Here is a 27,684-nt window from a genome sequence, read left to right as displayed (position 1 = left end):
GGGGGCACCGGAACAAGCAGGCACTAGCGTTGGGAGGGCCCGGCCCCTCCGGCCCACCTGCCTGTCTCCCGCAGCAGCAGGGCCGGGACCCCCACCAGGGTGGCGGAAAGCACCCAGGCCGACAGCCCCCACCACCCGAGCTCACGCGCACCCCTGGGTCCTGTGACCCTGGCCCAGCCTGTCTGACGCCCCGGGCACAGTGACCCTACTTCCTCTTGCAGGTGCTGCCTGAGGCCACAGGCCACCCCCTGTCCGGATGTTTGACCCACTGAGGGGAAAGGCTTCTGCCTGCGGGTGAGGGCCCCAGGGACACAGCTGTGGGCGGGGTGAGCGCCTGAGACCCCAGCCCTCAGCCTCAGGCTCGCAGGCCGGAACGGGGGCGGGGAGCATAGCGCAGGGCCCGAGGCAGTGCCTTGCTGCCAGTCACAGCAGAGCGGTCTGGAGCCAGCCCCGCCCCAGCACATGGACCCTGGAGGACCACAGGGAGGGTGACTTGCCTGGACAGGGGGTGTGAGCCACTGCTGGTCAAGGGGTCGGCGAGGCCCCCAGGCAGGCGGAGCAGGCGAAGGCCCCCCGGGGAGCCTTCTGGGGGGGGGGCGGGACCGGGGGGCGGTGACACACGCACCGAGCCGCCCTGTGCCTGTCCCCGCAGGCTGGGTGTGAATGGACCAGGCCCAGGACAGGGCCCATGGGCCTCGGCCCGGCACGGCCAGGGTCCACGTGCGGGAGCTGAGCTGGCAGGGCCGGCACAACCCCCGCCCGCAGAGCACGGACGCGGACAGCCGCGGGGGAGACCCGGGCGAGCGGCTGGTGGAGGAGGGCCTGGGGCCTGCCCGGCTGGTGAGTGCGGGGCCGGACGGCTGCGGGCGCCTGCGTGGCGTCGCGTTTGGGGCCTGCGTGCAGACCGCCCGCTGACCCTGCCCAGCCAGCCTGGCTTAGTTCAGGGACGGGTCCCCTGTGCGTGCCCCACCCTCAGGGCAGACCCCAGGTGCTTGGTGACACAGAGGTCCCCCAGGCCGTCAGGCCCCGGGAAGGGCTGAGCTAGGCAGGGAGTCCACAAGTGTCTGCCGAGCACCCACCGTGCCCCAGGCCCTCACGCCCCCTCTGTGAATGCAAGAGGGGCCCCTCGCCTGGCAGCGGATGTGCTGGAGGGAGACAGGGCCGCCAGCCGCCAGCGCGCAGCCTGCGAGGTGCACGGTGAGGGGAGTGAGCGAAACCACGGCCTGCTGGGGTCAGGCCGAGCATCAGGGGGGCTGGTGAAGGCTTTGTCCCAAATCTGGGGGGAGTTCCCTGTCGCCCCCCCCCTCCTCCAGCCAGCGGCCTCTGCAGGGCCCTTTGGCCGCAGACCCCACCCCGGTGGCCCCACGGGGCAGCCCTGCACCTCCCAGCACCCCCACTCCCTTCCAGGCCGGACTTGTGCCCTCCACTGGCCAGGTGAGAGGCGGACCTGCCACTGCCGGGCCCCTCGTGGAGCCCACGCTTACACCCAGAGGCTCCTTGGAGACACTGAGCGATGCACCTGCCAACATGCAGCCTGGCTGCCCGAGGTCCCCGCCTGGCTCCCTGGCCAACTCGGAGAGGGGTCCGCGTGCTCTGGCCCCTGCAGGTGGACAGGGCACTCCCACCACGCCCCCTCCCTTGCCTCCCGCTGGCCCCTCAGGGACGCCGTGGGCCATGCCAGGGAGAGTCAGGAGCAGGTGCGCAGGCAGGGGCCCCAGGGCGCCTCCGCGGGGCCGGCGGTGGGCATGACCTCGTCAGCCGCCCCGCACCGCACGCCAGGAGCCTCCCACACCAGGCCAGGCGGGGACAGACCAAGGGCGGCTCCTGGGAGGGCAGGGCCGCTGCGCCATCCCCCGGGCTGACTCCCCGTCGGTGTCTGCAGCGGGCCCTGGCCCAGGTGGACGACCTGCGGCAGGTGACCGTGCTGGAGATGTGCGTCGATACCCAGGAGCACAGCCTGAGCAACTTCGGTACGAGCCTGCGCTGCCCACGCCCCCCACGGTCAAGGCCGGACCACGCTGGAGCCTGCCTGCCGGGCTCTGCTGTGCGGACCGCTGTGCCCCATGGGCCCGCCCGCACTCCCCAGGCTCCCACTGTGCCCCACAAGCCGACCCTGTGCCCCAAGGGCCGGGCCTGACCCCCGCAGATCCACTGGCCTGCGCCCCATGGGCCGCGCCCCGCCTTTCCCGGTCCCAGGGCCCTGTCGTTTGTACAAGTCAGTAGCTCCAAACCCTTCGCTGGGGCACCTGGGATACAAAGGACACCGGTGGGGGTTCCCGTGCCCCGGCATTCAGTGCCACGAGCTGGTGGAGGGCCCAGTCCGTGGGTCCCTGGGGCGGCCTCGGAGGTGGCTGGGGGCAGGGCCCAAGCCTTGGCAGCCGGGCCCCTGCCAGCAGCCTCCTCTCCTCCAAGCGATCCAGTGGCCTGGCGGCCCCCGTGTGGCCGTTGGTTGGGGTGCACCTTCCGCGCCCTGCCCTGCATGCTCCCCCCGGGCCTGGCCGCAGGAGGGCTCCTGGCCCGGGGCCTCTGCGCACCCTCAGGCAGCGGGGCCACGGGCAGCGGGGCGCAGAGAGCGGGGGCGGGGAGCGGCGGGCCTGCCCCCAACGCCCCTGTGGCCCCGCAGGGGTGCACCTGCCCAACCTCAGCCAGCTGAAGCTGAACGACAGCCACCTGGGCTCCGTGAGGTGAGTGCCCTCCCGGGGACCGCAGGGTGGGGCCGGGGTGGCCTGTCCCACGCGGGGTCGGGTCCTGCAGGGGTTGAAGGGCAAGCTCAGTCAGGGGGCAGTCCCCACGGAGAGACCCCTGGCTGTCCTGCGGCCCGGCCGCCGTCCTGAGGCACCGCCCCCCCAGCCGGGCTGGAGCGCACGCCCCCGGCCCCACTGGCCAGGGCGCCTGCTGAGGGAGACACCTGGGCCTGAGTTGAGGGTCCGGCCCGACACGCCAGGTCGTGCGGCTGACGAGGTCTCCAAGGGCCTGCCGTGTGGTGCCCGAAGGCCCCCACGGACCTTCGGTAAAGGGTCCCCAACCCACAGTGGGGTCTTCTGGTGGACGCCCCAACACCGGGCAAGGCCTCAGGGCATGGGGTGTCCCTGCACTGCGAGGGCCAGAGCTGGGGGTGGCGTGGGTGGCCGGTGGTGCCCCGGAGCAGGTGGCACGGTCTCATGGGACAGAGGAGGTGGCTGGCACACAGCAGCCCTTCCATCATTGAGGGAAGAGACGAAAGCGAAGACTAAGGATGGAGGCATCGTCCCCGTTCCCTCCTGGGGCCACAAAGAGCAGGGCTGAGGGGCCGCGACCGGTCATCGGTGTTGGAGTAAAGCCGGTTCCGGGAAGCCCCGCCAGCTCCGCGGCGTAAGGCGGCGCAGTCCGCGGTCCCGACAGCCCCTGCGTGGCAACACGTCAGGCGACACACGTGTTTACTCAGCAACGTCCTTGAAATGTTGTTGGTTTTCCTTGTTGATGCTGATGTTTATCAAATTCACATCAAAACGAATTTAGTAAAACACGTGCAGATCTGGAAACGGGAGTCTGTGGCCTCCGCGGCAGCCGCAGGACAAGAGCCGGCCCACGGGCTCCACACGACCCCGAGTCCCGCCAGGAAGCATCTGGAAAGTGGCAGAAAGGCGCCTTCAGTGCCTGGGAAGGCAGCGTCTGCCAGGGCAAGCCGTGTCATCGGCAGACAAAAACCATTTCTTCCTTCCTTGTTAAGGCTTACGGGTTGGCCGAAAGACCAATGAAAGAACATAAAAAGCACATAAGATAAAGGATGAAAAGTATGAGAAGTGGAAGATATTATAAAATTAAGAAATATGCTATTATCATTTGTAACCAGAAAAACCCTCCATTCCAAGAAAACAAAGGTCCAAGAGAAAAGTCCAAGAGAAAAGGACTAGACCACAAGCAGAATGAAAACGTGTTCTGTTCCGAGGCCACAGCAGCGAACACGGGCAGGAAACTTCCCTGTCCCTGAACCTTGAACCCTGTTACTCAGGCAGACGGCATTTGCCCGGAAACACCGTGTGGGGTTGCGATGTCTGTGAACGAGAATTTGTAAGAGGAAACGAATTCCGTCCAGTAAACCGGTGTCGCAGTTAGCGGTCGAGGGAGACGGTAGGATGTGCGAGTCCCAGGCGGCACTGCAGGGCGGGAGAGCGACCGGGACGCGGGCGGGCCGTGCGGCCGCAGCCGAGCCAGGACACAGGCCTGGACGCGGTGCTCCCGGGAAGACGACAAGCCTTCCGCCCTCGGGGGCTTTCCCGACAGCCCGGGCTTGGGGACAGCCAGCCAGCCCGCCACTGCGCCTGTCCCCCTGGGCTCAGCCCTCGCAACCGGGGGAGCCACAGGAACGGCCTCTAAGGCGGCGGAGGTGGAAACGATGGAAACAGCAGAGCAGAGCTTTGACGATGGCGCAATCACGCGCATCTCTCCCCGGCCGAGGGCTGAGGCCTCCTGCCCGGACCCGGCGCTCCCTGCTCGGGGGTCTGCCCACGGCTTGGCGGCCTGGCAGACTCGCCTGCCTCTCCCCCTCCTGCTCCCGTTGACTCTGACTGTGGGAGCTTCACGTGCAAGGAAACACTGTGTCCTGGTATCTCCCGGTCCGTCCGATGTGGCTGGGACTTTGGGCATCACTTAAGAGGTTCGCCCACATCTCCAAGGTCTGTTCAATTTCTGGTTTTAGTTTTTATGTTCAGGTCTTTTTTTTTTTTTTTTTTTAAGATTTTATTTATTTATTTTCAGAGAGAGGGGCCGGGAGGGAGAGAAACATCTGTGTGTGGCTGCCTCTCGCACGCCCCCTCCTGGGGACCTGGCCCGCCACCCAGGCCTGCGCCCCGACTGGGAAATGAACGGCGACCCTTTGGTTCGTAGGCCGCTGCTCAGTCCACCGAGCTGCACCCGCCGGGGCTGCTTTTGCTCTTTTTTTTTTTTTTTTTTTTTTTTTTTTTTAAATAAAACCCTTTTAGCATTTGCACCTGGCAGAGGGGAGGAGACAGCCAGATCACCTGGGGAGGAGCCGGCGCCACGGCCTGAGGCGGGAGGGCCAAGGCACACTTCCCACACAGGGACCCGGGCAGCCAGCCCCATGGTCGGGGATCACCCGCGGTCGGCTGCCCCCTCCAGTCACAGGCCCCCCCAACAAGCTCAGGGGGAGCCCCCACATAGGTGTCCCGAGTAGCTCGGCGTTTCCAAGCAACACTCAGATCCTCACCCCCAACCCGGAAGCCCCAAAGCTGTTCATGGAATAATTTAAACGTCAGGAGACCTGCAGCGTGAACGGGACAGCACAGGCCGAGGTGAAGGGTCCCAGGGGCGGAGACGGGCAAGGAGGGCGGGGAAGCTTGCGAGAATCGTCCGCTGCCCCTCGAGGGGCACAGAGCAGGCGTGCCTGCTCTGCCTCTTCAAAACCAGAACGTGCGTGAGGGAAAGGTCAGGGCGCCGGGAAGCGCCCTCGCAGACGAGGCCTGCGGCCAAGCGGGGAGCGGCGGGAGCGGCATTGGAGGGGGGCCTCTCCCAGAAAGCCGAGGAAGGCAGGCCGAGCCCCGGAAAGGGAGAGAGAAGCGGGGACCGCAAGGGCCTCTCGGGGCGACGGGCCGGCACGGGCGGGCCGCAGGGGCTCCCGGTGGGAGAGGAGAAGACGCAAGAGAAGTGACGCCCAGCCGCGGCGCTGCCCCAACAAGGAGAAAGGCCGCTGGCCTGGTTCCTGGTCGGGGCACACGACCAGGCTCGGATGGTGGTGCTCTCTCGCTCTCTCCCTCCCTTCCCCTCTCTCTAAAAATAAATAAATAAACTCTTTTCTAAAATTAAAAAATAAACAAGTAACACCCAGGACATCCCAGAAGCTGAGCAAAGGACACACAGCGTGAGCCCCTGCCCTCTCCGCAGATGGAGGACACGCAGGCCAAGAGGACCCCGCAGGCAGAGGGGGCCCGGGGAGGTCAGGGGACAGAAGGTCTGCCCCCAACCGCCCCCTTGTTGCCCTAACACGGACGGAGTGCCCCGGGCTGCCCCCTGCAGGGGAGCGGCTGGCAGAGGGAAGGGGGCAGGGATGCCACGGGCAGGGAGTGGGGCCCTGATTTGGGCACACAGCGCGGGAGAGCACCCTAGGCTGAGCCCGCCGGGAAAGGGGCCCCGCTGCCCGCGCCCGCGCCCGCAGGGCCGGGGAGGCTGAGCCGTCCAGCACGGGGCGGCCCCCTTGGCCAGCACAGGCCCTCCCGGGGTAGGAGAAGGTTCAGGACATCCTGCCCCCGGGACCGGGTGCTGCCGCAAAGGGGGAAGGCAGGGAGTCCCTTCCCCCGTGTGGAGGCTGCGTCGAGCCACACTCCGCCCGGCCCTGCACCTGGAGACAGTCGACGCGCACGGAGGCTGGGCACGCGGCCCGGCACAGAGACACAGCCCCCAACCCCAGGCGGCCCTGACCACGCCCCCCCCGCCCTTTGCAGGGACCTGGGCACCTCCCTGGGCCGCCTGCAGGTGCTGTGGCTGGCTCGCTGCGGCCTGGCTGACCTGGACGGCATCGGCTCCTGCCCGGCCCTGCAGGTGGGTCGGCGGCGCCCCGGGCTGGGAGGGCGCGGGCCGGGCCCCGGCTGAGGTCCCCGTGCTGCCCAGGAACTGTACGTCTCCTACAACGACGTCTCGGACCTCAGCCCGCTGTGCCTGCTGGAGCAGCTGGAGGTGCTGGACCTGGAGGGCAACAGCGTGGAGGACCTGGGCCAGGTGCGCTACCTGCGGCTGTGCCCGAGGCTGGCCACGCTCACCCTGGAGGGCAACCTGGTGTGCCTGCGGCCAAGCCCCTCCAACAAGGTGCGTGGGGTGGGCGCCTTGGGCCCAGCCAGCCAGCGCGAGGCGGGCAGCGCTCTGTGGCCCCGGGCCTGGCCCCCCAGGGCCGGGGTGCGCCCCGCACGCTGCCGCTCGCCCACCGTGTCGCGGGAGGCCTGGCAGCTGTTCCATACAGAGGCATGGTCTGTACTGAGGAATTGGGCGTGTACACTCACGCGCGCACGTGCGCACACACGCGGGCCCTGTCCAGGGCCCCCCACCTCCCCAGCCCGGGCACACCCGCGGTGGCACAGGCCCCGCACTGCCCGTGCGGCCGGAGCTCAGACCCCCTGCCCTGCCAGCTGCCACTCCTGCCAGCTGGGCCAGAGCTCTGAGCTCCGGGCAGCACCTCTGGACCTTGGCCACGACCCTGAACAGTGGGATCAGCAGCGTCCCCGGAGGCCCTGCTGCCCAAGTCTGACCCAGGCAGCCTGCGGCGGGGTCGGAGGGCGGCCTCAGCAGCCTGGCTCCCTGGCCGCCCCACCGTGGGTCTGACGGCAGGGCCCCGGGCCCGCGCTGGCTGAAGGCTCCCGGCCCCAGGCCTGCCACCGCTCTCTGCCCTGCAGGTGCCCCAGGGCTACAACTACAGGGCAGAGGTGAGCAAGCTCCTCCCCCAGCTGCAGGTCCTGGACGAGATGCCAGCCACACACACAGGCCTGCCGGCCTCCCGGAAGCTGGATCGGGACTGGCTCATGGTGAAGGAGGCCATCAAGGAGGGCAGTGTCCTGGACAGCCTGCTGCCCGGGCTGGGTACGGCCGCCGCCCCCCGGCCGTGGCAAGGGCTGCCCCACCCGGCCTGGCGATCTCGCCCTCGGAGCCCCAGGAGGGGTGTCCGCACCGCGGCCCCCCGAGACCACAGCTCTCTGCTGCCAGCCGCCTAACCCCCAGGCCTCGTCAAAATGGCCAGGCTCCTGTAATACCCCTTCCCAGCCCTAACCGCTCATCCTGGGGCCCTGCACTCCTGCCCCCCATCCAAGAGGAAGGGGAGGTCGGAAAGCGGGGTGGCGGGGGGTCTTGGGTCCAGGGAAGAGTCTTAGGGGGCCCTTGGGCTGGCCAGCTGGCATGGGCTTCAGTGACCTCTGATTTTGACCTTCGGGCAGGTCGTCCCCACGGAGACCCCACCCGGAGATTCAGCCCCGATCGATCCCTGCCTGAGCCCAGGGCTCCCAGGCGTTGGCCCCTCCCCCTCCTGGTCCCGGGGGGTCCCCTGCCTGAAGGTCTGCTTCCCAAGGACCCGGCCCCGGAGGACGACGCCAGCAACCTCACCCACGGTAACTGACCCGCCTGGGCAGGAAGCTGGCCCTGCAGCCCCTGAGCCCCAACCAGGCCCAGCCAGACCTTCTTCTGCAGGCGCCGGCCGAGTCCTCTGCGGAAACCCCACCAGAGGCCTCCGGGAGCGTCAGCAGCGGTGCCAGGTACGCCCGGCCCCGCCGGCACTGGCGCCGGCACTGCACTGGCATCCTGGGCTTCAGTCCCCAAAACGGCCGGGTGACCTGGGCCCTCCTGCGGAGTGGGCGCATCCCGGCCCCGGGCTGCAGCCATTGCAGGGCCAGCCCCTGACCCGGCCCCCCACACCCTCTGCCCTGACAAGTCTCTCTCCTCCCAGCCCCCTGCCCGCCCGGTCCCCGCCCAGGCCACGCCTCCAAACCGGCTCTTTTGCTCCTCAGGCCGGGGCGCCCCCAGAGCAGCTGCCCCCACACAGGCTGGAAGGCCTGGCCTCCCGGGCCTGCACCCCCGGGCCTGACCCCGCAGACGGCCGGGACCTCCAGGCCTTGCCTGGACTCCGGGCGCCGAGGGAGCTGCCCCTGCGGTGGGTGCCTGCCTGCGCACGGAGCCCCGCCGCGCGTGCTGTCTGGGGGGCCTGGCTGGGGCTGCCTTCGCTGAGGGGCCACTGGTCCCCAGGTGGCCGGAGGAGCTGGTCACGGGAACCTGGGGCTGGGGCACCGTCCCAGGGCCACGCTCCTTTGGGATTGGCTGGGGGAGCGGCGGGCAGGGCTGCAGCCTCTCCCGTCCCCCTCCCCCAGGCACATGCATTCTGGGCAGGAAGGAGCAGCCGCCGCCCAGGGCTCACAGGGGGGCCCTGAAGAACCAGGGGACGAGACAGGGACCAAGGCCTCCCCCAGCTCCTCAAACGTGGCCCCAGGTACTGAAAGACCCCGCCCACGGGCCAGCACGGGCCCTCGCCTCCCCGTGGGGCAGGGCTGTGGTCCCTTGAGGTCCTTTCTGGGGGGCGCAGGGGGCTCACAACAGAGGGGACAATCCCAGGTGCCCCTCCCCCGAGCCCATGGGACCAGGAGGCCGCCCAGGCTGGATGGGAGACCGAGGGTGCCCAGCAAAGGGCCAGGGGCAGGGCAGAGAGCGGCCGGGCCAGGGAGCGGGCCAGCCCAGGCGCAGCTGAGGGCGCCGGGCGGGGGCGGCAGAGGACAGGAGGCCCAGGCAGCAGGGGTCGCGCCCTTCATCCAGCCGATGGGGCCTGTGTGGGGCTCAGGCCACCGAATCGGGCCGGGGCGGGGCACCGGGGGCAGGGGGCGTCCCAAGGGACGCCAGCGTCAGCGTGACAGCGGCCGACCCAGGGCTGCGCTGCAGCGGCAGAGCCGCCTTCCCCGCGTGACCCCGGGCTTCCTGGAGGAGGGGTCTGAGCCGCGGGTGGAAGGGGGCGCACGCCAGGAGGGGCACGGTAAGCAGGAGCCCAGGCAGGAGGCCCTCCAGTGCCCTCCCCGCCGAGGGGCAGGGCCAGGCGCCTGGGGGGAGGGGCCAGAGAGGGTGGGCCCTGAGATCCACTAGTCACGTCACGGAGGGTCAAAGGCCAGACGCCTGGCGGAGGAGGGGTGGCGGGAAAGCCAGCAGGGCCGGCTGGGGGGGGGGCAGACAGCGGGGACTCAGGGGAAAGGGGTACCAGGGCCTCCCACCGCAGACTGGGCCCAGGCGGGTGCTGGGTGACCCCGGCCACACCTGCCCCGTCGGCCCTGAGCTGGGTGCTGGGGCCTTGTAGGTAGCGGCGGTTTAGGAGCCGGCCCGGGGCAGCAGCCTCTGAGCGGGCCCCAGTGACCCAAAGCCTGAGCCCAGGCCGGGGGCCTCTGCCTCCCTCAGGTGGGTCCAGCTCAAGCAAGCGTCCCACCCTGAGGGGACACTGAGGAGGGGCCACAGCTTCCCCGGGGAGCACGGGGAGCAGGGCGGAGAGGCACGGCCTGGGGCTGAAGGGCTGGGGGGCGGCCCCACCTGGCGATTCCTGCAGGGACCCTGCCTGACAAGCTCTTCCCTTGTTTTCCAGGGCCTTCTCGGACCTCGGGCTATAACCTGCTCCCCTCTCCCCCCAAGGTCCCCACGCCACCTGACTCGAACAGCGGCTGCCGGACGTCCAAAGACCTGCAGCTCCGCGGGCGTCGGCTCCGAGCCCTGGGCAGCTCGGCGCCGGGCCTTGGGCAGGGGCTGGCTGCAGTGGCTGCCCTGAGAGCCCTGGAGTTGGCCTCTGGACCGAGCCCTCGAGCCCAAGGACGTCCAGGCCCAAAGCCGGCACCAGACGCAGCGGCCAGACCCCCAGCCCTGAGGTGCCGGCCGCACTGAAGCCCTCTCGGCCCAGCCCAGTCCCTCCCCTAGCGTAACCCCCGCCGCGGCCAAGCTGGCGGGGACGCTGGCCGAGGGGCCCCAGCTCGGCTGTGCAGCCTCGTGGAACCCAGAGCACCCGGGAGTGCAGTCGGGGCAGGAGGGGGGCCTGGCCAGAAAAGCGTCGGGCCAGGCCAGCCCTCCCGCACCGATGCGCAGGGTCTTCCTCTTGGGGCCAGGAACCCCAAAAACCAAGAGAATCACTTTCGACTCCCAGGTGCAGAGAAATGCAGTTTACTTGGTAGGTGACCTTGGTTCAGTAAATGACGCAGCCGACACCGCCTGCCTCCCGCCCTTGTCTCGCGCACCCCCGCGGCCCCCGGGCGCCCTACCCCGTGCTGGCCCGCCGCCGCCGCCACCGCCCTCACGCAGCCGGCCGGCGAGTGCAGACGCCGGTACTGCCCGGCCTACACCCGTCGGTGTCCGCGGCGATGGGAGGGCAGCCGCCGAAGCGGAAACCGAACCTGCTCTCGGCCATGCTCTGCACCGACAGCGCCACCAGCGGGCAGCCCCGGTCCACGCTCTTCCGACACACCTGGGGAGCGCGCGGCCTGAGAGGCGGGCGGGCGGGCGGCGCGAGGGGGCGGGGCCTCGAGGGGAGGGGCGGGGCCGGCGGGCGGGACCGCTCCGTCCGGGGCCCCCAGCGCGGGCGCACTCACCCGGATCCGGGGCTCCCTCCTAGCCCGGCAGTCCACGAGGCCCAGAGCGCCCTCTGCGTGGGACAGTGATGGCAGGTGTCGGGCCGGCCTCCCCTCCCTGCCGGCCTCCCACGCACGCTCACTGGGGACGGCGGGCAGGAGCTTCCCCGCGTCGTCGGCCTCCGCGCGCTCCAGCGGCACAGACACCCCCTGCGGGCATAAGAGCTCGCTGGAGGTCAAGCGCGGCGACAGGGCCCGCGTCCCGCTGGGGTGACAGGGTCCGGAGGGCTCGAGCCAGCCCACGAGCAAGGGGCGTGCCCGGGGGAGGAGCCTGGAGAAGCTGGGGGCGCAGGGGAGTCCCACAGAGCCGCGGGGCGGGGCCCGAGGGGGCGGGGCCCGCGGACGTCGGGGACGCTCCTACAGGGTCTCAGGGGTGGCTTTCTCTTGGGGAGGGGGCGGGACCTGCGGAGGAGGCAGAGACCGAGGGGCGCGCGGTCCCGACCACTGCCTCCGGCTCCGGGACCTGACCTCCCGCCCCCGACCGTTGCGTGGGGGTCGGGACGGGCGCCGCTGCTTGCGAGCGTCGGCCCTGGGCTGGGTCTCTGAAAGCGGGAAGCTGTCGATGGACAGGTCGGTGTTGTCGTCGAAGATCCTCGAAACGGGGACAGCGCAGTGCGGGGCCTGGTACTTGCTGAAAATCTGTGGGTGGCAGGGGGGCACGGTCGCCTGAGCAGGCGAGGCCTCCCCCCAGCCCCCAGTTGGGACCCGCACTCACCTCGCCCTTGGGGCTCAGGAGAAGTGTCACGATGCTCGGGCTGGGGTGGAAGTGGGCAGGCTTCCGGTCCTCGGACGAGGGCAGCTGCTTCTTGGTGCCGCCAGGCCCCTCGCCCCATACCTGGGGAGAGTGCCAGGCGCGGGTGAGGGGGACGGGGGAGGGCCGGGGACGCGCCGGCTCGCGGGGCGTGGGGCGCACCGTGATGTGGTGCCGCGGCTCCAGCAGCGTGTCGGGCGGGAAGCGGTACATGCACACGGGGATGTCGCGCAGAAACTGCTGCAGCACGAAGCCGCCCAGATTGACTGTCTCCTCCGTGGACTCGTTGAAGATGCAGACGAACCCCTCGTGATGATTCACGGCCACGATCTTCAGGCAGGAGCCTGTCTTGCTGGGACTGGGGCGGGTGTGGCTGGTCAGGGCCCCTCCCGCTGGGAGCCTCCCTGCTGCCCCTCTTGAAGCTGCGGCCCTCCTTACCTCCAGGGGTGCGCGGGAGGCCAGAGGGCGGCATTTGCTGCCTCACCCGGCCGGTCTGAGTGGGCTTCCCCGAGATCCAGAGAGATCTCCTGTTCTGGAGGGCCTGTTCGGGAGGGGGACGCCCATATGGAGCGTCTGTGGGGACGTCTCCTGGCAGGCCCATTGGCCTGCACTGCTCTGGGGGTCCACGTGGGAGAGGAGCAGCCTCAGGGGTCCCATCCAGGGCAGGGGGGTGGCTGGACCCTGGGGACTGAGCGGAGCAGAGGTGTAGCTCGTAGTACTTGCAGCGCTTCGAGCCAGAGCGCAGAGGCCTCCAAGACCACCCTGATCCCTGTGGATGGGGCCGGAGAGGCCCGGCAGCCTCCCGCGGGGCTGCAGCGAAGGCCCGGCACGGGGGAGCCTCTCTCAGGGCAGCGGCGTGTTCGCAGCGCTGCGGGGGGCCGGGGGGGGCGGGGAAGGCCCCGGGAGGCCGGCCCCAGCCCACCTTCAGGCTCTGCCTTTGAGTCCCTGCTGAAGCTCCTGGCCGGTGCCACTATGTTCTGGAAAGAAATGTGGCCTGGCGACCGGGGCGGGTTCCCTGTCACCTGCACGCCCCAACACTCGTCCAGCTGGCGGCTGCTAGAGTCAGAGTTGGCGCCCCTGGAGTTGTCGGGGCCCCCAAAGGGCGGGGAGCTCCACTCCACGCTCCTGAGACGGTGCCGTCTCCTGCACAGCTCCGGGCCACACTGGTCAGGCGGCGAGCCCGCGGGCGGCTGCGGGGGCGTCCGGGGCCAGGGGTGCCTGCAGGTCACAGGCCACTCACGTGCCGCTCAGCCTCTGCTCCAGGGCGGGCGGGCACCCCACGCTGTGGAACAGGACCCCAGGGCCTGGAGCCCCACCCCATTCCAGAGGTCAGAGACCTGACTCTTGCAGGGTGCAAGGGACTTGGCCAGGGACACGGAGGGTGGAACCTGGACTCTGGCCCCCATCTGCCAAGGCTAGCCCTCCCTCTGGCCCCTGGAGGTGCAGCCACCTGTAATCCGAGCTCGGCTTGATGTTGGCGAAGAGGTTGGGGTACCGGTGGGCGATGGTGTTCCAGTCCACGTCCTCTAGCCGGAAACCCTGGCCAGGAACAACAGGCATGTGGCCCGCCCCTCCCACAGGCCTGCAGAGCCACGAGTGGGCGTCCTCGCTCACCTCCTGAGCAGGGGTGCCTCCCTCGTTCTCAGAGGAGTCGCTGGGGTCTATCAGGGCCTCCGTGGGCACCACCTGCAAGAGGAAAGGGCGTCTGTCCCCTGCGGCCTCACCAGCACTTGAGGCACACGCTCGCTGAGTGTCAGGGGGGCTGGACCACAGGGCTCCCGGTTCCTCCCTGTCCCAGGCCGCGGTCCGGAGGCAGCCCGAGGGAGGCAGGCCAGAGCCCCCCAGCAGAAGCGCAGATCTGCACTAGGCAAGCTGGCTGGCTGCGGGGAGGGCCGGGGAGGGGCGTGGGGGGCGGGCGCAGGCTCACCTCCACGCTGCCCGTGGACGACCTGAGCATGCGGCCCACCCAGGAGGAGCAGGCCAGCTGCCGCAGGCAGGACCTCTGCAGTGCGTGCAGCTCAGCTTCCCGCTGCTGCAGCGCGGCCTGGGTCCGCAGCAGCTCCTCCTCCAGGCGTTCCTTCTCCTGCTCCAGGGGCGGGCCGCAGGTGGGCGGGGGCTCCACCAGGCCCCGCCCACCAAAGGCCACCGCCCCCCTCCCTCCCGCCCCGCCCCCCGCCCGGCTCCCTGGCCCCCTCACCAGCTGAGCCTGTTTTTTCTGCTCTTTCAGCTCCAGAGTCAACTTCTGCACCTGGGTCAGCAGGAGCCTGTCCAGGCTGCGAGTGCTCCTGGGACAAGGGGTGGTCTCAGAGGGCCCCCTCACCCCGGGGTCCGCAGCCGCAGGAGGGGCAGGGGGGGCCCAGGGCCCAGAGTGCTGCTGGGCCGGGCCAGTCAAGCCCCGGGGGACCTGGGTGGAGACGCGACCTGGGTCGAGCTTAGCACCAGCAACGTGTCCAAGCTTCAGGTCTCAGTACGTCTCTGGTATGTCAGCTCTTCCAGGGTTAGGGTGGGGGCTTAGAGTCAGGTAAAGACTAGGGCTAGAGGGAAAGGTCAGGGTAAGGGCCAGGCTGGCTTCTTGGTCAGGCTCAGTGGCTGGGGTTGGGGTCAGACAGAAACCAGCAGTCAGGGCCAGGGTTGGGCCGGGCTGGGCCGGGCTGGGGGACTAGCCTCCGCTGCTGACCTCTGGAGCGGAACCCCCGCCACCTCCTGCAGGATGCGGCAGTGCCGGGCATCCCGCCCCTTCTGGAGGGCGCACCGCAGAGCCCGGATCTCCAGCTCCCGCTGCCCCAGCAGCAGCCGCAGGGTGCGCGGGTCCAGGGACTCGGCGGCCGACCTGCAAAGCCGGCACCGCAGCCGCGGGATCAGGCCCTGCCCTCTGCCACACTGGCCCCCCGTGGCTCACCGCCGCTCCCTCCCTGCTCCTTACTGCAGGTCCCCTCGTGGGGAGCTGGCCCTGGTGTCCTTGAGGCATTCGGGGCCCACCCGGCCGGCCGGTGTGCCAGCTGGAGGACTCAGGTGGCTGCTGCCCAGCTCTTCATCCACCGGAGAAGAGAGAGCCCCTCCCTTGGCTTGTCCAGCCTCCCGGCAGGGCTCCTGAGCCATTTTTCATGTTCTTGGAGGAGCTGGAGGGGCAGCAGGGCTGTCTGCCCTGTGCCCCGCGTGTGGGCGCCCCTGCGGGCTCTCCTCCCATGGCCACATGCACACCTGTGTGTCTGACAGCCCAGGCTGCGCCACGGGGTGGCTCTCCAAGGAGTCCCGCGGGTGTGTGTGTGTGGGGGGGTGTCTCCTCCACAGGACACCACACAGCAGGTCACCCGGGTGTCCACACCTGTGTGCTTCTGACCAGGCCGGGGCAGCAGGTCACACCCCCGTGCAACATGTGACCTGGGTGTTTGTACATTCCCCGTGGCCTCCCTGTCGCCCCTGCCCTCCAGGATCTGAGGTGCCCCCAGCCCACAGCAAGGGTCCCCAGAGGTGCTGGTCCTTCACCCATGACCCCCCTGTTCCCCCAGACACAGGGCCCTTCCTCCGACACTCACCCGAGGCCTGAGGTCCTGGCCGGCCTCGGGGGGAGGCTCTGTGGCATTGCCATGGACACCAGCACCCAGGAAGGGAGGGGCTGTTTGTTACCAGGAGCCTCCAGGGAGACCCCAGCCCCTGGCCCTGAGTGAGCCCCAGGCCTACCTCCTCTCTCCCCCCAGGGGCTGGTCCAGCCTGAAGGAGAAGCTGCGAGAGGTTGACCTGGTGCCCAACCAACCCCCGACGGCCCAGGGGCCCACAGTGACCAGCAGGGCCCGCCATGGTCATCGTTCAGCCCAGCATTCCAACCAGCCATGGGGAGGCGCCCCCAGTCCCCACCTGGCCTGACCGTAGAGATTGATAGGTGGGTTACGGGGGCCCCCGTTGCCCTGGGTGTCCGCGAGTCGGCAGGGCCACGCTCCTGAGGCCTCGGAGCTCACTGGGCTGAGCTGACAGTGGCGGCGGCGGGGGCGGGGGGGGGGCGGGGGGCCGGAGTAAGCAGCGGGCAGCCCTGAGGAGCGGGGGAGGGGTGTGCCAGACCCAGCCCCCCTCTGCTGCCTTCCACCCTCTGCCCTCCGTGCCCAGCGCCCACCTACCTAACCCCCGAGCCAGAAATCTCACCTTCCCCTGTCTATCTCCACCACCTGGTCCACCGCAGTGACCCCCTCGGGACATTTCCATCACCATGACAACTGTTCCCTCTGCCCTGGAACAAAGGCGAGGCCCCAGACCTGACCAGCAAGACGCGTGCCCTCCAGCCTTTGCCCCCACCCCACCTTCATTCCTTCCTCACTCATTTACTCAGCCTCTCAGCTTCTGTCTCTGTGGGGCCCCCTGTGCTGGGCAGGACGCAGCGGGGCGGGAAGACCGCCCCCCTCCCCGCCCAGTCTGACTGGGGCAGAACCGCGTCCGAATGCCCCCCACAGGGAGCGCTGAGACGGAGGGCCCCTGGCTGCAGACGGGCGAGGGTTCTCGGGCGGTGGGACAGCAGGGCTGAGCAGGCAGAGCAGTGTGCACAGCTCAGGAAGGCACTGGGCCCCACTGGGCACAGACGGGGTGGGAATAAGCCTCCGACAGAGAGCCGGGGCCTTTGTCCCCAGCTCTCTGCCCCACCAGGACTGTCAGCCCGGCTGCAGCCGGAGAGGGCCGGCGGCCCTCCACCTCCCCATCGGGGGGCTCGCTGCCCCAGGTCCCTGTGCACCTCGACGACTGCCGCCGCGGGCCCCGAGGGACCGGGGTCGGAGGGACCTGGGGCACATCGGGCACGGTTCTCTCGGCGCCCTGGCGGGCTCGTGGGGTCCCAGGTCGGCGTCCCCTCCCTAGTGGGAGATTCGTCAGACTGGGCGGCTTCTGAGGAAGTGGGCCCTGGAACGGGGTCAGACACCTGCCCCACGCGCTACCCGTGGGCCGCCAGCTCGGACGCGTTTCCGCGTAGTTCGCGGGCTTCGGCCGTGAGTGCACCGGGGCTCCACCTACTCCTCGGCGCCGCGAAGCCCCGCCCGTACCTGGGCGCCGCCGGGGGGCGGGGCGGCGGGGAGCCAATGGAGAGAGGCGGGGCACAGAGAAGGTGGCCAATGGCCGTGTGCGCGAGGTGGGCAGGGCGCGCCGAGAAGCCAATGGGGACGCGAGGGGCGGGGCTGGGCGCTCGGGCTGCGAGCCAATGGGTGGTGGACAGGGACGCTCCCGCCGCGCCGGAGGCGGCAGGTTGCGGCGGCGCCGGGCGCTGGGAAGGAGCCGGTTCGAGTCCTGGTCTGGGAGGCCGGCGGGCGCCGAGGTGAGCCGCGCTGAGTCCCGAAGCCTCCCGAGCGCGAGCGCGGCCTCGGGCAGGCGCGAGCGGCAACTCGGAGGCGCAGGAGCCGGGCCGTGCGTGGGGGGCGCACCGCACCTGCACCCGCCCCGCTGCGGGCACGGCGGCTTCCGGGGCGAGCGCTGCGATCGGCGGGAGTGGGAGGGGGCTGCCTGCGGCAGGCTCAGTGGGTTCGGAGGGCCGAGGTGTGAGTCTCGAGGGAGGGTGCATTCCCATGGCAGCGAGTTGCCGAGTTAGCGTACGGGCGCCCTTGGGTGACTGGGGACGGCGCCCTGCGGGAGGGGCAGTGTTTTCCTTGCCAGGTGACTGGGGCGGAGTGGGGGGGGGGGGTGGTGGTGCAGGAAGTCCTGCACCCGGTTAATGATTCTCCGGGAGTAGGGCGGGGCGAGTGGAGGTTGGGAAGTGGGGTGGGGAAGCCTCCGAGTGCTCCTGGAAGGCTGATTGCTTCCCCCTTTGGGGGGCTGGTCTTGACTACCCCCACCCCAGGAATGTGTGGCCTGCGGGTAGGGCTGGGCACGCGAGAGCAGGGCGGCTGCCCTAAACCAGTTCTGGGGGTGAGGCGCAGGCCAGCAGGAGCAAGCAGAGGAGGGCCAGGCAGGGCTTGACCCTGTGGCCTTTACCTGCACGACAGGGATATGCTCTCAGGGCCTGCGGCCATGGAGCTGAAGGTGTGGGTGGACGGCATCCAGAGAGTGGTCTGTGGGGTGTCGGAGCAGACGACCTGTCAGGAAGTGGTCATTGCCCTAGCTCAAGCTATAGGTGAGTCTCCTCAGGGACAGACAGGCCAAGCGGGTGGGCCCTGGCCCTCTGGCTCTCTGGCCCTCTGGCCCTCTGGCCCCGTCTTCCCCCAAGGAGGGCGGGGCTGGTTGCCATCCCTCTTGCCCTCCCCTGGCTTCCTCAGTCTCGGTGCACAAGGGGTCGGGGGGACGCAGGCTGATCCCTCTCCCCCACCCCAGGCCAGACGGGCCGCTTCGTGCTCGTGCAGCGTCTCAGGGAGAAGGAACGGCAGCTGCTGCCCCAGGAGTGTCCCGTGGGTGCTCAGGCTACCTGTGGACAGTTTGCCAGTGATGTCCAGTTTGTCCTGAGGCGGACAGGGCCCAGCCTCACTGGGAGGCCCTCCTCAGACAGCTGCCCGCCCCCTGAGCGCGGCCCCATCCGCGCCAGCCTTCCCTCAAAGCCAAGACCGGCACTGGGCCGAGAGTCCCACAAAGCGCTGACCTTCAGCCCGGGGCGCCCCAGGCTGGCCTCCAGCACAGCGCTGCCCGAGCCTGTGGCCTCTGTGGCACCAATGCCAAGCTGCTGTGAAGACCTGCAGGGCCTGGAGCGGAGGGTGCAAAGGAACGCCGCAGAGCTGGGCCAGGAGGCCTTCTGGGAGCAGGAGCTGCGGCGGGAGCAGGCGCGGGAGCGGGAGGCGCAGGCCCGGCTGCGGGCACTGAGCGCGGCCACGGCCGAGCACGCCGCCCGACTGCAGGCCCTGGACGCCCAGGCTCGCGCCCTGGAGGCCAAGCTGCAGCTGGCCACAGAGGCCCCCGGGCCCCCTTCGCCCACAGCCTCAGCCACCGAGCGCCTGCGCCAGGACCTGGCTGCCCAGGAGCGGCAGAGTGCGGAGGTGCAGGGCAGCCTGGCCCTGGTGAGCAAGGCACTGGAGGCTGCAGAGCATGCCCTCCAGGTGAGCCCCCGGGGCCGGCGGCGGCACCAACTCGGGCGGTTTGGGTGCCGGGCTCAGGGTCGGACGAGGGCGGGTCCTGGAGCCCCGCGGCTGTGTCTCCTGAGGGTCCCATGTGCCCCAGGCCCAGGCCCAGGAGCTTGAGGAGCTGAACCGGGAGCTGCGTCAGTGCAACCTGCAGCAGTTCATCCAGCAGACAGGGGCCACCCCTGGCACACAGGTTAGAGTGACCCGAAGCAGGCGGGGCCCGGAGGACCCGGGGGGGGGCCCAGCCCAGCTCCGAGCTGACTGGCCTTCCCCGCAGGATCTAATGCCTCCGGCCAGAGGAAAGGCCCTCCCGGGAGCCCCTCGGAGCCCTGCCCTCGTGTCGAGTCTGAACCCAGAGGGTATGTCTGCCTCCCCCGCTTTGGGTGGGATGAGGCCCTCCTGCGGCCCCTCAGCCTCCTCAGCTGGTGTCCTCTCCGCAGTTGCCCCCATGAGGCAGAGCTGGAGGTAGCAGCACCTGCCCAGGGTGAGCGTCCGCTGCCAGCCCAGGCCTGGGCTGTGAAGACGCCAGCACGGCCAGCAGGGCCAGCCCCGTCTGGACAACAGAGGAAGAGCCGCGGTCATCGTGGACTCGCGCCCTCGTGCCATTGGAAGGCCTTGTGCCCTGGGCCCAAGACAGAGCACCTCGGAACCTGGGGTTCCCACTGCGGGGGCAGGGGGCGGCCGAGGACTCTCATCCTGGTGCTGGCCGGTCCGCCAGGCCCCCTCAGAAGCTTGGGGCGTGGCCAGCGCAGAATGTGCTAGGCCCCAAAGGCCCCAGATCCTTGCTGGGGACAGGGACGCGTGGCTGCTGCATTCAGTCTGTGGGTGTGTGCTTGTGTGCGGGAGGCAACCTTCAGTACATGTATGTGTGTGTGTACACGCATGTGGGCGTGCTACCTCCCCAATGGCAACACTAAAACCTCAATAAACTGCCTGAAGTGGCCTGTGTGTCCCGAGGTGGTACGAGGTAGCATCTGCGGGGTATAACCCTTGATACTCTGCAGCCAGGGCTCCTGAGAAGGCGTCTCCCATGGTCAGTGGTCACTTGGGTCCAAGGCTGGGGCGCCCAGGGCCTCCCATTTCGGGCTGTCATGCCCGCCCACCCTCCAGGGCTCTCCTCTGCACCCCGAGCCTGGTGCTGGGGCCAGACAGTCGGGAGCCTAAAGAAGCCCGTGCCCTGACCTGGGTCCCGCCTGGCCTGCTCCCCACCAGCAGCAGGAACTGCCACCCACTCGGGGGAGGCTCCTGGAGGTGAGGACTCAAGGACGCGCCAGACCTGCCTGTCAGGTTGACTGAGTCTGAGGGCGAGTGGGGGCGGGTCCCCGGCTTCCTGGGGAGTCCAGGTCCGGGGAGCTTTGTAGGCCCCGTGAGGGTGTGGCCGCCCTGCCTTCCAACGCCCCCTGGGCCACCCGGCTGGCTGTGAAGCCTCTGCTGGGTGCCTGCAGCCACGACACGGGCAGGCGCCCACATCAGCCCCGTTCCCGGGCCGGGCCCCTGGCACCTAGCTCCGAGGGCCGTGGCGGAGTTGGGAGACCTCGGTGACGGCCAGGCCTCTGGGAGTGCGGCCGTGGGTGGTCCTGGGGAACTGGGCGGGGACATCCTAGATCATGGGGTCTTTGTGCTGAGTTTTGGGCGACCTTGGGATCGAGCCAGGCCTGGTGTGCCCGCTTCCTCTGGGGCGGCTGCAGGGGCCGCGAAGTCCTAAGCGTGAGGAGCAAGGAAGCCAGGAGCCAGGCTCGTGGAGTCATCTGGACTGGGGACTTCCTGTGGAGACGCAGCGCAGAGGGGGAATGGCTGGACAGGCCAGGTGGCGGGAGGAGGCTTCCGACCGCCAAGTTGGGGACTCAGCCCAGGCTTCCTTGCTGCGAAGCTCGGCCCGGCCACGTGACTGCCCCGCTGCCGCCCTAGCCCGCTGCCCGCTCCCAGCAGCCTGTTCCCGGGGCCACCCTGGCCTGACCTGCAACTCCAGACGGGTCCAAGCATAGGGGCACGTGAGGTGTAGCCGAGACCGAAGAGGCTGAGGGGGCTGCGTCCCCGGTGGAAGGGCTGGGAAGTCTGGGCAGGCACCACCAGGTTCTGGGGGCCTGCTCCCTTCCCCCGGAGCCCCCAGACACACTCAGGAAGGCTGGCTGGATCGCGGCACCAGCCCTGGGCCGCCAAGCGCACGGGCCAACGGGCAAAGCCGTGTGCCCCCCACCCCGACCTCCCACACACCCCAGGGCCACTGGAACTAGCCCCTGCCCTCCCCAGTGTCACGAGCTCCCTCACCAAGCTCCCCAGCCCTCAGTGGGAGGCAGGCACAGAGCGGTCGGAGCTCACATGCCTGTGGGCTCCTGTGCCTGTTCCCAAGGGACACCTGCTCCTCCTGAAGCCACCACCAGGGGCTTGTCCTTGGTCTGCTCCTGGCTCTGAGCAAGCTAGCGAGCCCACTTCCGCAGGGCCCCCTCCTCTGGGGGCCGAGGGGGCGAGCCAGGGCAGAGCCTTCCTCGGTTGCTGTTCCAGATGCACAGCATCCCGCCCCACCAGAACCTTGCCGGAAGAGCCTCGAGTCACTAAGCAAACCTTTGAGTGGCTGCAAAGTTTACTTTCGAGCTTTGAATCGTACATGGAACATGAGGATGTGAGCTGTGCTGAGGTGAGGGAAAGCCCAGCTCCCCCCGGGCATCCTTCACGGCAGGGCCGGGCCGGCTCCCCAGGCAGCCGAGGCAGGACCCTGGCCGCTGGGGGATGGGGCAGCCACTGCCACTTGTCACTGTTGCCCTTCGGGGCCAGGCTGTGTTGGGCACCGGCACTGGAACACCGTCCCCCCCCCCCCACCTCCGAGTTCCTCTCCACCCCCAGCACAAAAGCGCCCTCTAGGGCTGGCTGAGAACACCTGGGTTCAGGAGGGTGGCCACAGTCAGCCCCTGCCCCGAGGCCCTAAACGGTTCCACTGGTCCTGCACCCCAAGGCCACCACAGCCTCCCTGCCACCAGCAGAGCCTGGCCATACGGAACCTGCTGGGTGTGACGCCCGTGACCATCAGGACAGGGTCCTTCCAAAGAGAAGTCTGAGTCCATGCAAATCCCTCAGGCCTCTCGGGCAACAGCCGCCAGCCCCCGCTGCTGGGAGAGGGGACAGGGCCTGCTGCAGGCGTCCGGGCACCTGAAGGCCTGGAGGCTGCTCCGTGCCCAGCGGACTGTCACGGGGGACTTGAGAACACCCAGCAGAGGAGGCAGGCCCAGCGGTCAGGCCCAGGATGGCGCAGGGTGCCCCCAACCTATCGGAGGAGCGTGCTGCAGGGCACCACAAATGGGCCGGGCGGTCCTCACGCCATTGGCGACTTTGCTGAAGTGGCGGAGCTGCACAGAAAAACCAAACCCGTCAGCGTTCTCCTTAAGAAAGTTCCCAGAGGTGGTCCTCCGGTCCACGCCTGCCCAGGGCTGCTCTCAGCTTGGCGACATCCAGAAGACCGTCCCAGGAATGCTGCGCAACCTGGCTCCGACACACACAAGAGAAAGTTCCCTCCAGGAGGGCATCTGGCACAATCTGAGCCCTCGCAACGTCCCTTCTCTCTCTGGGTGTCTGCGGGGCGCAAACAAGCAGACCCTTCCGTAGGGGCGCCCTGCCCCTCCCCCTTGGCGCGCCCCCTCCGAGTGCTGCGGCCTCTCCGTGCCCGGTGTGGCCTCCCCCTGCCCGACAGAGCAGGGTCACAGAGGGGCCGGGGTGGTCGCGCTGCCCAGGAACAGATCAGCCGCTGTCACACGCACAGTGGGTACCAAGCAGCGCAGTGTGCAGTGGGCAGTGGCTGCCCTGCGCCCGGAGGCACCGCCGGGCAGGCGGAGGGGTCGTCCCGCACCCCGACCCCTCCTTCCCCTCCAACTTAGGAGTCCAAGCCCCTGCAGCCCGCAAGGGTGGGAGGTCTCTGGGGTGCGCCCCCGCCCGCGGGCCTGGGACCCCTAGCGCGTCACCTGAAATCCCGGCGCGGGACCGTCGCCGGCCCTCGGCCCAACTTCGGCGGTGGCCCCCTCGCTCCCCCAAGGCCCCGCGCCCGCGCCCGGCGCCCGGCCCCTATGCAAATATGCGAGCCCGGCAGCCAATTGTCGGCCGGGCCGGGCCCGCCCTGACGCGCCGTAGCCAGTGGGCTCGAGGGGGGTGCGGAGGCCACGCCCACCGCCGCGCGGCCCCTTGAGGGCGCGGCCGGCGCGTTCTTTTCCGCACGTCGGCCTCCGGGCGGGGCCGCCACCTGCCGGGCGGGGCCTGGGGCGCCCGGCTACCGCCTCGCGGGCGGCTCCCCCGCCGGCCGGCCGGGTGGTACAGCCCGAGGCGCTGTTCCCCCGCCCGCCGCGCGGGGGCCGGCGCCTCCCAGGGAACCCGCGGGACTCCGCGCACGTAGCCGGGGCCAAGACCGAGGAGGGGCCTCGGCCTGGGGACGCACGTACAGCCCGCGCCGCCCGCGCCCACCCCGGGCCCGTCTGGCTGGCCGGGCTGAGCGGGGCGGGGGCTCCGACTCCGCCTGGTTTGCCCCGCAACGCCCGCGGGCCGGCCCTGGGAGCCCTGGATCCTTCCTGCGGGATCTGTCACCACGGAAGTGTCGGAGTCCGCGTCCTGAGCGCGGGGCGCAGGGCCCTGGCGGCTCTCCCACTGGTGTTGCCCGGTCCGGTCCGAGCACTGAAAAGCTATAAATCAAGGGAACAGACTGTTTCAGCCCCAGAGTTACTGACTCCTGGTGACGCCCCCAAGGCGTCAGCCAAGGGACATTCGGCGCCGGCCCCCTTCTCTTCACACCCCTCTCCCGCCTCCATGGCCGGGGGCATCCCTGAGGCGGAACCCGGCCATCTAGACACCTAATTAGGCAGAGGGGTGCCTGCTCCCCTTTTTGCTCCTGGCATAGGGGTCCTCATAAGCCTTTTGTGCCCCCTCCAAGGTCAGGAAAAGCTCCCCCTAACCCCACCTCCCTCAAATCAGCCAGAAGCTGGCACCTGCCTCAGAGCCTGCCCCCCCCCCACCCCCCGGGATCCCACTCTCCCGGCTCTAGGCAGCTCCGAAGGGCTCTTCAGCCCCCACTGTCACCATAGTCCTGCCCCAGGGGGAGAGCCCCAGCCCCCTGGCCCCTTGGCGGCCCTTCTTCAGGCCTCCGCCCTCCAGCTCCCCACCGGACCCCTGGTCCCCCCAGCCTAGCCTTACCTGCGTCACCCGCGGGAGCCGAGGCTGGAGCCTGCCCGCCGCTGCCACCCAGCGCCGGCCCCTCCCACACCCTTCCCACCGTCATGGTCGCTTCATTTCTTCCTTCAGAACGGTCACCTGCGTGGCTCAGTGCTGGGGCCCAGGGAGACATCTGCCCCTGCCTGGGACCTCAGGCGTGTGAAGCTGGGGGCCGGCAACTGCGGGGCGTGGCCACCTGTGGACAGGGAAGGAGCACAGAGCAGAGCGGTGAGTGGCTCAGCTCTGCTGGGTCAGAAGGTGAGAGGTCCTCAAGGCCGGGGGTGGGGGGGGCCCTGAGCAGGGCACTCCTTCAGGGCAGGGCACGGTTGGGGGAGCGCAGGCAGGGCAGAGGTTTGGAAGGAAGAAGTCTGAGACTCAGGGACACACAGAGGCCAGGAGTCAGGGTGTCTCCCAGGGCCTGTTTTGTCCTGCTGGACAACCGATGCTGTGCCCCCGTCCTGGAAGTTCCAAACACACCCCTTACCGCCCTCTGTAGGGGACTTGATGGTGGCTCCTCAAAAAGATACATTCAGCCCCGGCTGGTGTGGATCAGTGGATTGAGCTCCAGCCTGTAAACTAAGGGGTCGCTGGTTCAATTCCCAGTCAGAGCACCTGGCTGGGTTGCGGGCCAGGTCCCCGGTCAACTGATGTTTCTCTCCCTCTCTTTCTCCCTCCCTTCCCTTCTCTCTAAAAATAAATAAAATTTTAAAAAAGATATATTCATACCCTTCTGCCTAGGCACTGTGAATGTGACCTCAACTTGAAAAAGGATCTTTGATTCAGATCTTTTTTCAATTGCAGAAAGAAATCTTTCAATTGCAGATGTAATTCAGTCAAGGATCTTGAGATGAGATCCTCCTGCATCACCTGGGTAGGCCTGAAATCCAATGGCAAGTGTACTTGTAGCAGACGGAGGAGAGACGCAGAGGCACAGGGAGAAGGCCAAGTGGAGACAGAGGTGGAGACTAGGGTGATTCTGCCACGAGCCGAGGAAGCCGGCAGCGCCCAGACCCAGAACAGTCAAGACAGGCTTCTCCTGACAGATATTACAGGGAATGTGACCCTGCCGACCTTGATTTTGGACTCCTCGCCTCCAGGACTAGGATGGAACGAGTTTCCGCTGTTTCAGGCCCCTCTGTCCACGGTCATCTGTTGCGGCAGCCCCCGCGCACCGCTCCCAGCCCAGCTCCCAAGTCGGGGCCTCAGCCCCACATGTGTCCTCCTCCAGCTCCGGCCCTGTGTGTGCGGGCCCGACGTCAGCAGGGGCCGGCCTGGCGCGGAGAGGCCCAGGGGAGCTCCCAGCCCAGCCGCGCTCCCGTGCGCACGGTACCTGCCTGTCTGTGCCCGTGAGGAGCAGGAGCGGAGGCGGCCGGCACACCCTGGGGACACAGCAGAGGCCTGAGGGTCCGTGTCTTTGAGGGACAAGTGGGCAGGGGGCACAAGCATGTGAAAGGTGGCAGGTGGGTGACTGGTCAGGGTGCACCAGAGGTGATGTTGCGGATGGGGCTCTAGATGGAAGGTGTTCACGTGCGGGGGGCAGGGCGAGGCATCCATGTCAGCTTGCGGGGGTCTCGGTTTAGGGGAGGTGCGGATACATATCTAGGTTCTTAGGGGTCCCAGCTGCGCTCAGCAGGGGCCCAGGCCAGTGGCTCTGGGCAGTGTCCGGGGGTGCCCCCCAGCAGAGCACAGGTTGGCATGCGCTGCTCGGGGTGCCGGCTTGGGCCGTGTTCTTCGCATCTCACCGTGGATTCGTGCGTTTATTATGACAGTCTCCCCGCAGCCCCCAGGAGCAGCTGCTGATGAGGTGGGAGGGGCTGGCCCCCCTCCAAGGGGACTCCAAGTTGCTCGTCAGCTGCGTGTCTAACTCCTTCCCGGGAGCTTGGCAGGGCGCCCCAGCCCCGCTTGGGACTCTCCCAGGCTGTGTCCTTATATTTCATAGGCTTTGGCAGGCAGGCATGTGTGTGTACAAGGGCCGTCACATTTCAAACTCCAAGCTGGGGGTTGGGGGTACCTTGTGCAGGGTATTTACCAGGCTGGACGCGACCCTACCGGAAGTGCTGTCCCTGTACTGACCCATTCAGCTCTCGACATCCCTATTTTGTGACCAAGGACAGTAAGACACAGAAAGGTTGAGAAACTCTCCTGGGGTCACGTGACTGACATGCTTGGAGCCCAAGCACCTGGGTTCAGGTACCTGGCCTGGGGGACACCCAAGAGGCTTTGTGCCAGCCACCCTCTCCCGACCTAACCCCTCTGGTCCACAGACAGGGGTCACTGTGGAGTCCCCTGCCTCCTCTGTTCCTGCTGGCGAAGTCCTTTTCAGGCCCTCTAAGTAGGCTCTTCTTGCTCATGTGAACAGAGAACGTCAGTTGGCCCTCCCACTCCCTGCTCAGCTGCCTCCACGGCCCCTTCCCGCGCAGCAGCAGAGCCCCTGCGAAGACTTGCTGCCCCTGCGGCCTGGCCGCCGGCCTCCGTGCTCCTGAAACTCCCCCCGCCCCCGCCCCCCACCCCGGGCAGCGGTGCTGAGCATCCCCCGTGGCCCTGGCTCCACCCAGGCCCTCTCCTTGCTGCGCTTTCTTTCACGGGCTTCTAGAAGCCCCTCTCCTGGTTTCTCCTCAAGCGCGAGCCCTGGTGCTCCTTCTTGGTCTCCTTCGTAGATCCGGATCTCGGTTCGTTGCAGGCCAGGGGTTCAGGTCTTGGACTTCTGCTGTTCCGCCCCGCCCCCAACGCAACTCCTATTTTATTTCCAGTGCAGCATTTGCCCAACTCTAGCCTTCCGCCGCCCATTCAACGTCTCTTCCAGGACGTCCCACACGCGTGCCTCGGGTTCCCCCAGGGCCTCCCCTGCGCACGGCTGGGCCACGAGGGTCCCTGAACGGGTGTCGCCGAAGCGGCCTTCTGACTGGGCTCCCGGGGTCCGCCCTGCCAGCTCCAGTCTGCTCCCACGCGGCCGCCCAGGGGACCCTATGAGCTCGTGCGTGACATCCTGCTGAGAACCTCCAGCGCCCCGGAGCCGCGGCGCTCCCGGCGGCCGCTCCGGCCACGGCCCGCGCGGGCCCAGCCACGCCGGCTTCCGCCTGTCGTCCGCGCTTGTCCTGTCCGCGCTCTCAGCCTTTCGTCTTTGCCAGGTCCGTCCTCGTCACTCGCGTGCGCCCCGGGTCCCACCCTGCTTATCTTTCTATCGCAGCACGGAATCAGCCGGTCACACGCCACGCGGGCGTGATGTCCTGAGCTGTGGGTGAGGACCGCGAGGGACGCGCGGCACGCGGCTCCTCGAGGAGCCGCACACACAGGGCTCATCACCGCCGGGTCCACGAGTGGGCGAACGGCGCAAAGCTGCGGTCCCCGGGCCCGCCCTCAGGCCGCCCTCGCCCGCTTCTCTAGGCGCCCGCGGGCCCTGGGCGCTCGGGGGCGGGGCCTCGCCTCGGGGGCGGGGCCGGGCTGGGGGCGGGACCCAGGTGTGCCGGAAGGTCGCTCCCATTCGCCCTGGGCGGCGGGCGGAGGGTCAGACTGCACCAGCCCCGCGCGGGGGTGGCGGCCCGGACCAGCCCACCGGAGGGGCGTCAGACACCACAAATCCCCTCAGGACACTGGTCTGCTGGGCGCTGTCCACGAAGAA

The 27,684-nt window shown here is 68.9% G+C and overlaps 3 protein-coding genes across 4 annotated transcripts; 2 read left to right on the top strand and 1 right to left on the bottom strand.

Moving 5' to 3' along the window:
• The first annotated feature begins 663 nt into the window (after positions 1–663).
• LRRC56 (leucine rich repeat containing 56) lies at positions 664–10,410 on the top strand. The gene is given in 11 exon segments (XM_054576786.1): positions 664–840; positions 1,883–1,970; positions 2,624–2,684; positions 6,438–6,534; positions 6,604–6,798; positions 7,380–7,563; positions 7,914–8,084; positions 8,164–8,228; positions 8,481–8,623; positions 8,838–8,956; positions 10,085–10,410. Coding segments are annotated over 11 exon segments (1,626 nt in total).
• A 370-nt stretch (positions 10,411–10,780) lies between these two features.
• On the bottom strand, positions 10,781–14,964 carry LMNTD2 (lamin tail domain containing 2). The gene is made up of 13 exons (XM_054576839.1): positions 14,789–14,964; positions 14,543–14,695; positions 14,063–14,150; positions 13,793–13,948; positions 13,480–13,551; positions 13,316–13,404; positions 12,788–13,083; positions 12,304–12,406; positions 12,028–12,223; positions 11,830–11,949; positions 11,583–11,753; positions 11,076–11,264; positions 10,781–10,951 (listed from the first exon to the last, which is right to left on the bottom strand). The coding sequence occupies exons 1-13, from the start codon at positions 14,962–14,964 to the stop codon at positions 10,781–10,783; spliced, it is 1,980 nt and encodes a 659-aa protein (XP_054432814.1).
• Positions 14,965–17,059: 2,095 nt separating this feature from the next.
• On the top strand, positions 17,060–19,811 carry RASSF7 (Ras association domain family member 7). Of its 2 annotated transcripts, XM_054576785.1 has the most exons (6): positions 17,060–17,155; positions 17,820–17,947; positions 18,145–18,857; positions 18,979–19,074; positions 19,159–19,240; positions 19,322–19,811. In XM_054576785.1, the coding sequence occupies exons 2-6, from the start codon at positions 17,824–17,826 to the stop codon at positions 19,348–19,350; spliced, it is 1,044 nt and encodes a 347-aa protein (XP_054432760.1). In that variant the 5' UTR covers positions 17,060–17,155; positions 17,820–17,823; the 3' UTR covers positions 19,351–19,811. The 2 variants fall into 2 exon arrangements, with proteins under 2 accessions (XP_054432760.1, XP_054432759.1); XM_054576784.1 differs by having other exon boundaries at positions 18,979–19,240.
• Positions 19,812–27,684: the final 7,873 nt, after the last annotated feature.

The sequence above is a fragment of the Pteronotus mesoamericanus genome, unplaced genomic scaffold (genome assembly GCF_021234165.1).
Source record: "Pteronotus mesoamericanus isolate MK-2021 breed Mesoamerican mustached bat unplaced genomic scaffold, CSHL_Meso_final contig_349, whole genome shotgun sequence".
Taxonomy (NCBI): domain Eukaryota; kingdom Metazoa; phylum Chordata; class Mammalia; order Chiroptera; family Mormoopidae; genus Pteronotus; species Pteronotus mesoamericanus.
This window is presented reverse-complemented; position numbering and strand designations above follow the sequence as displayed.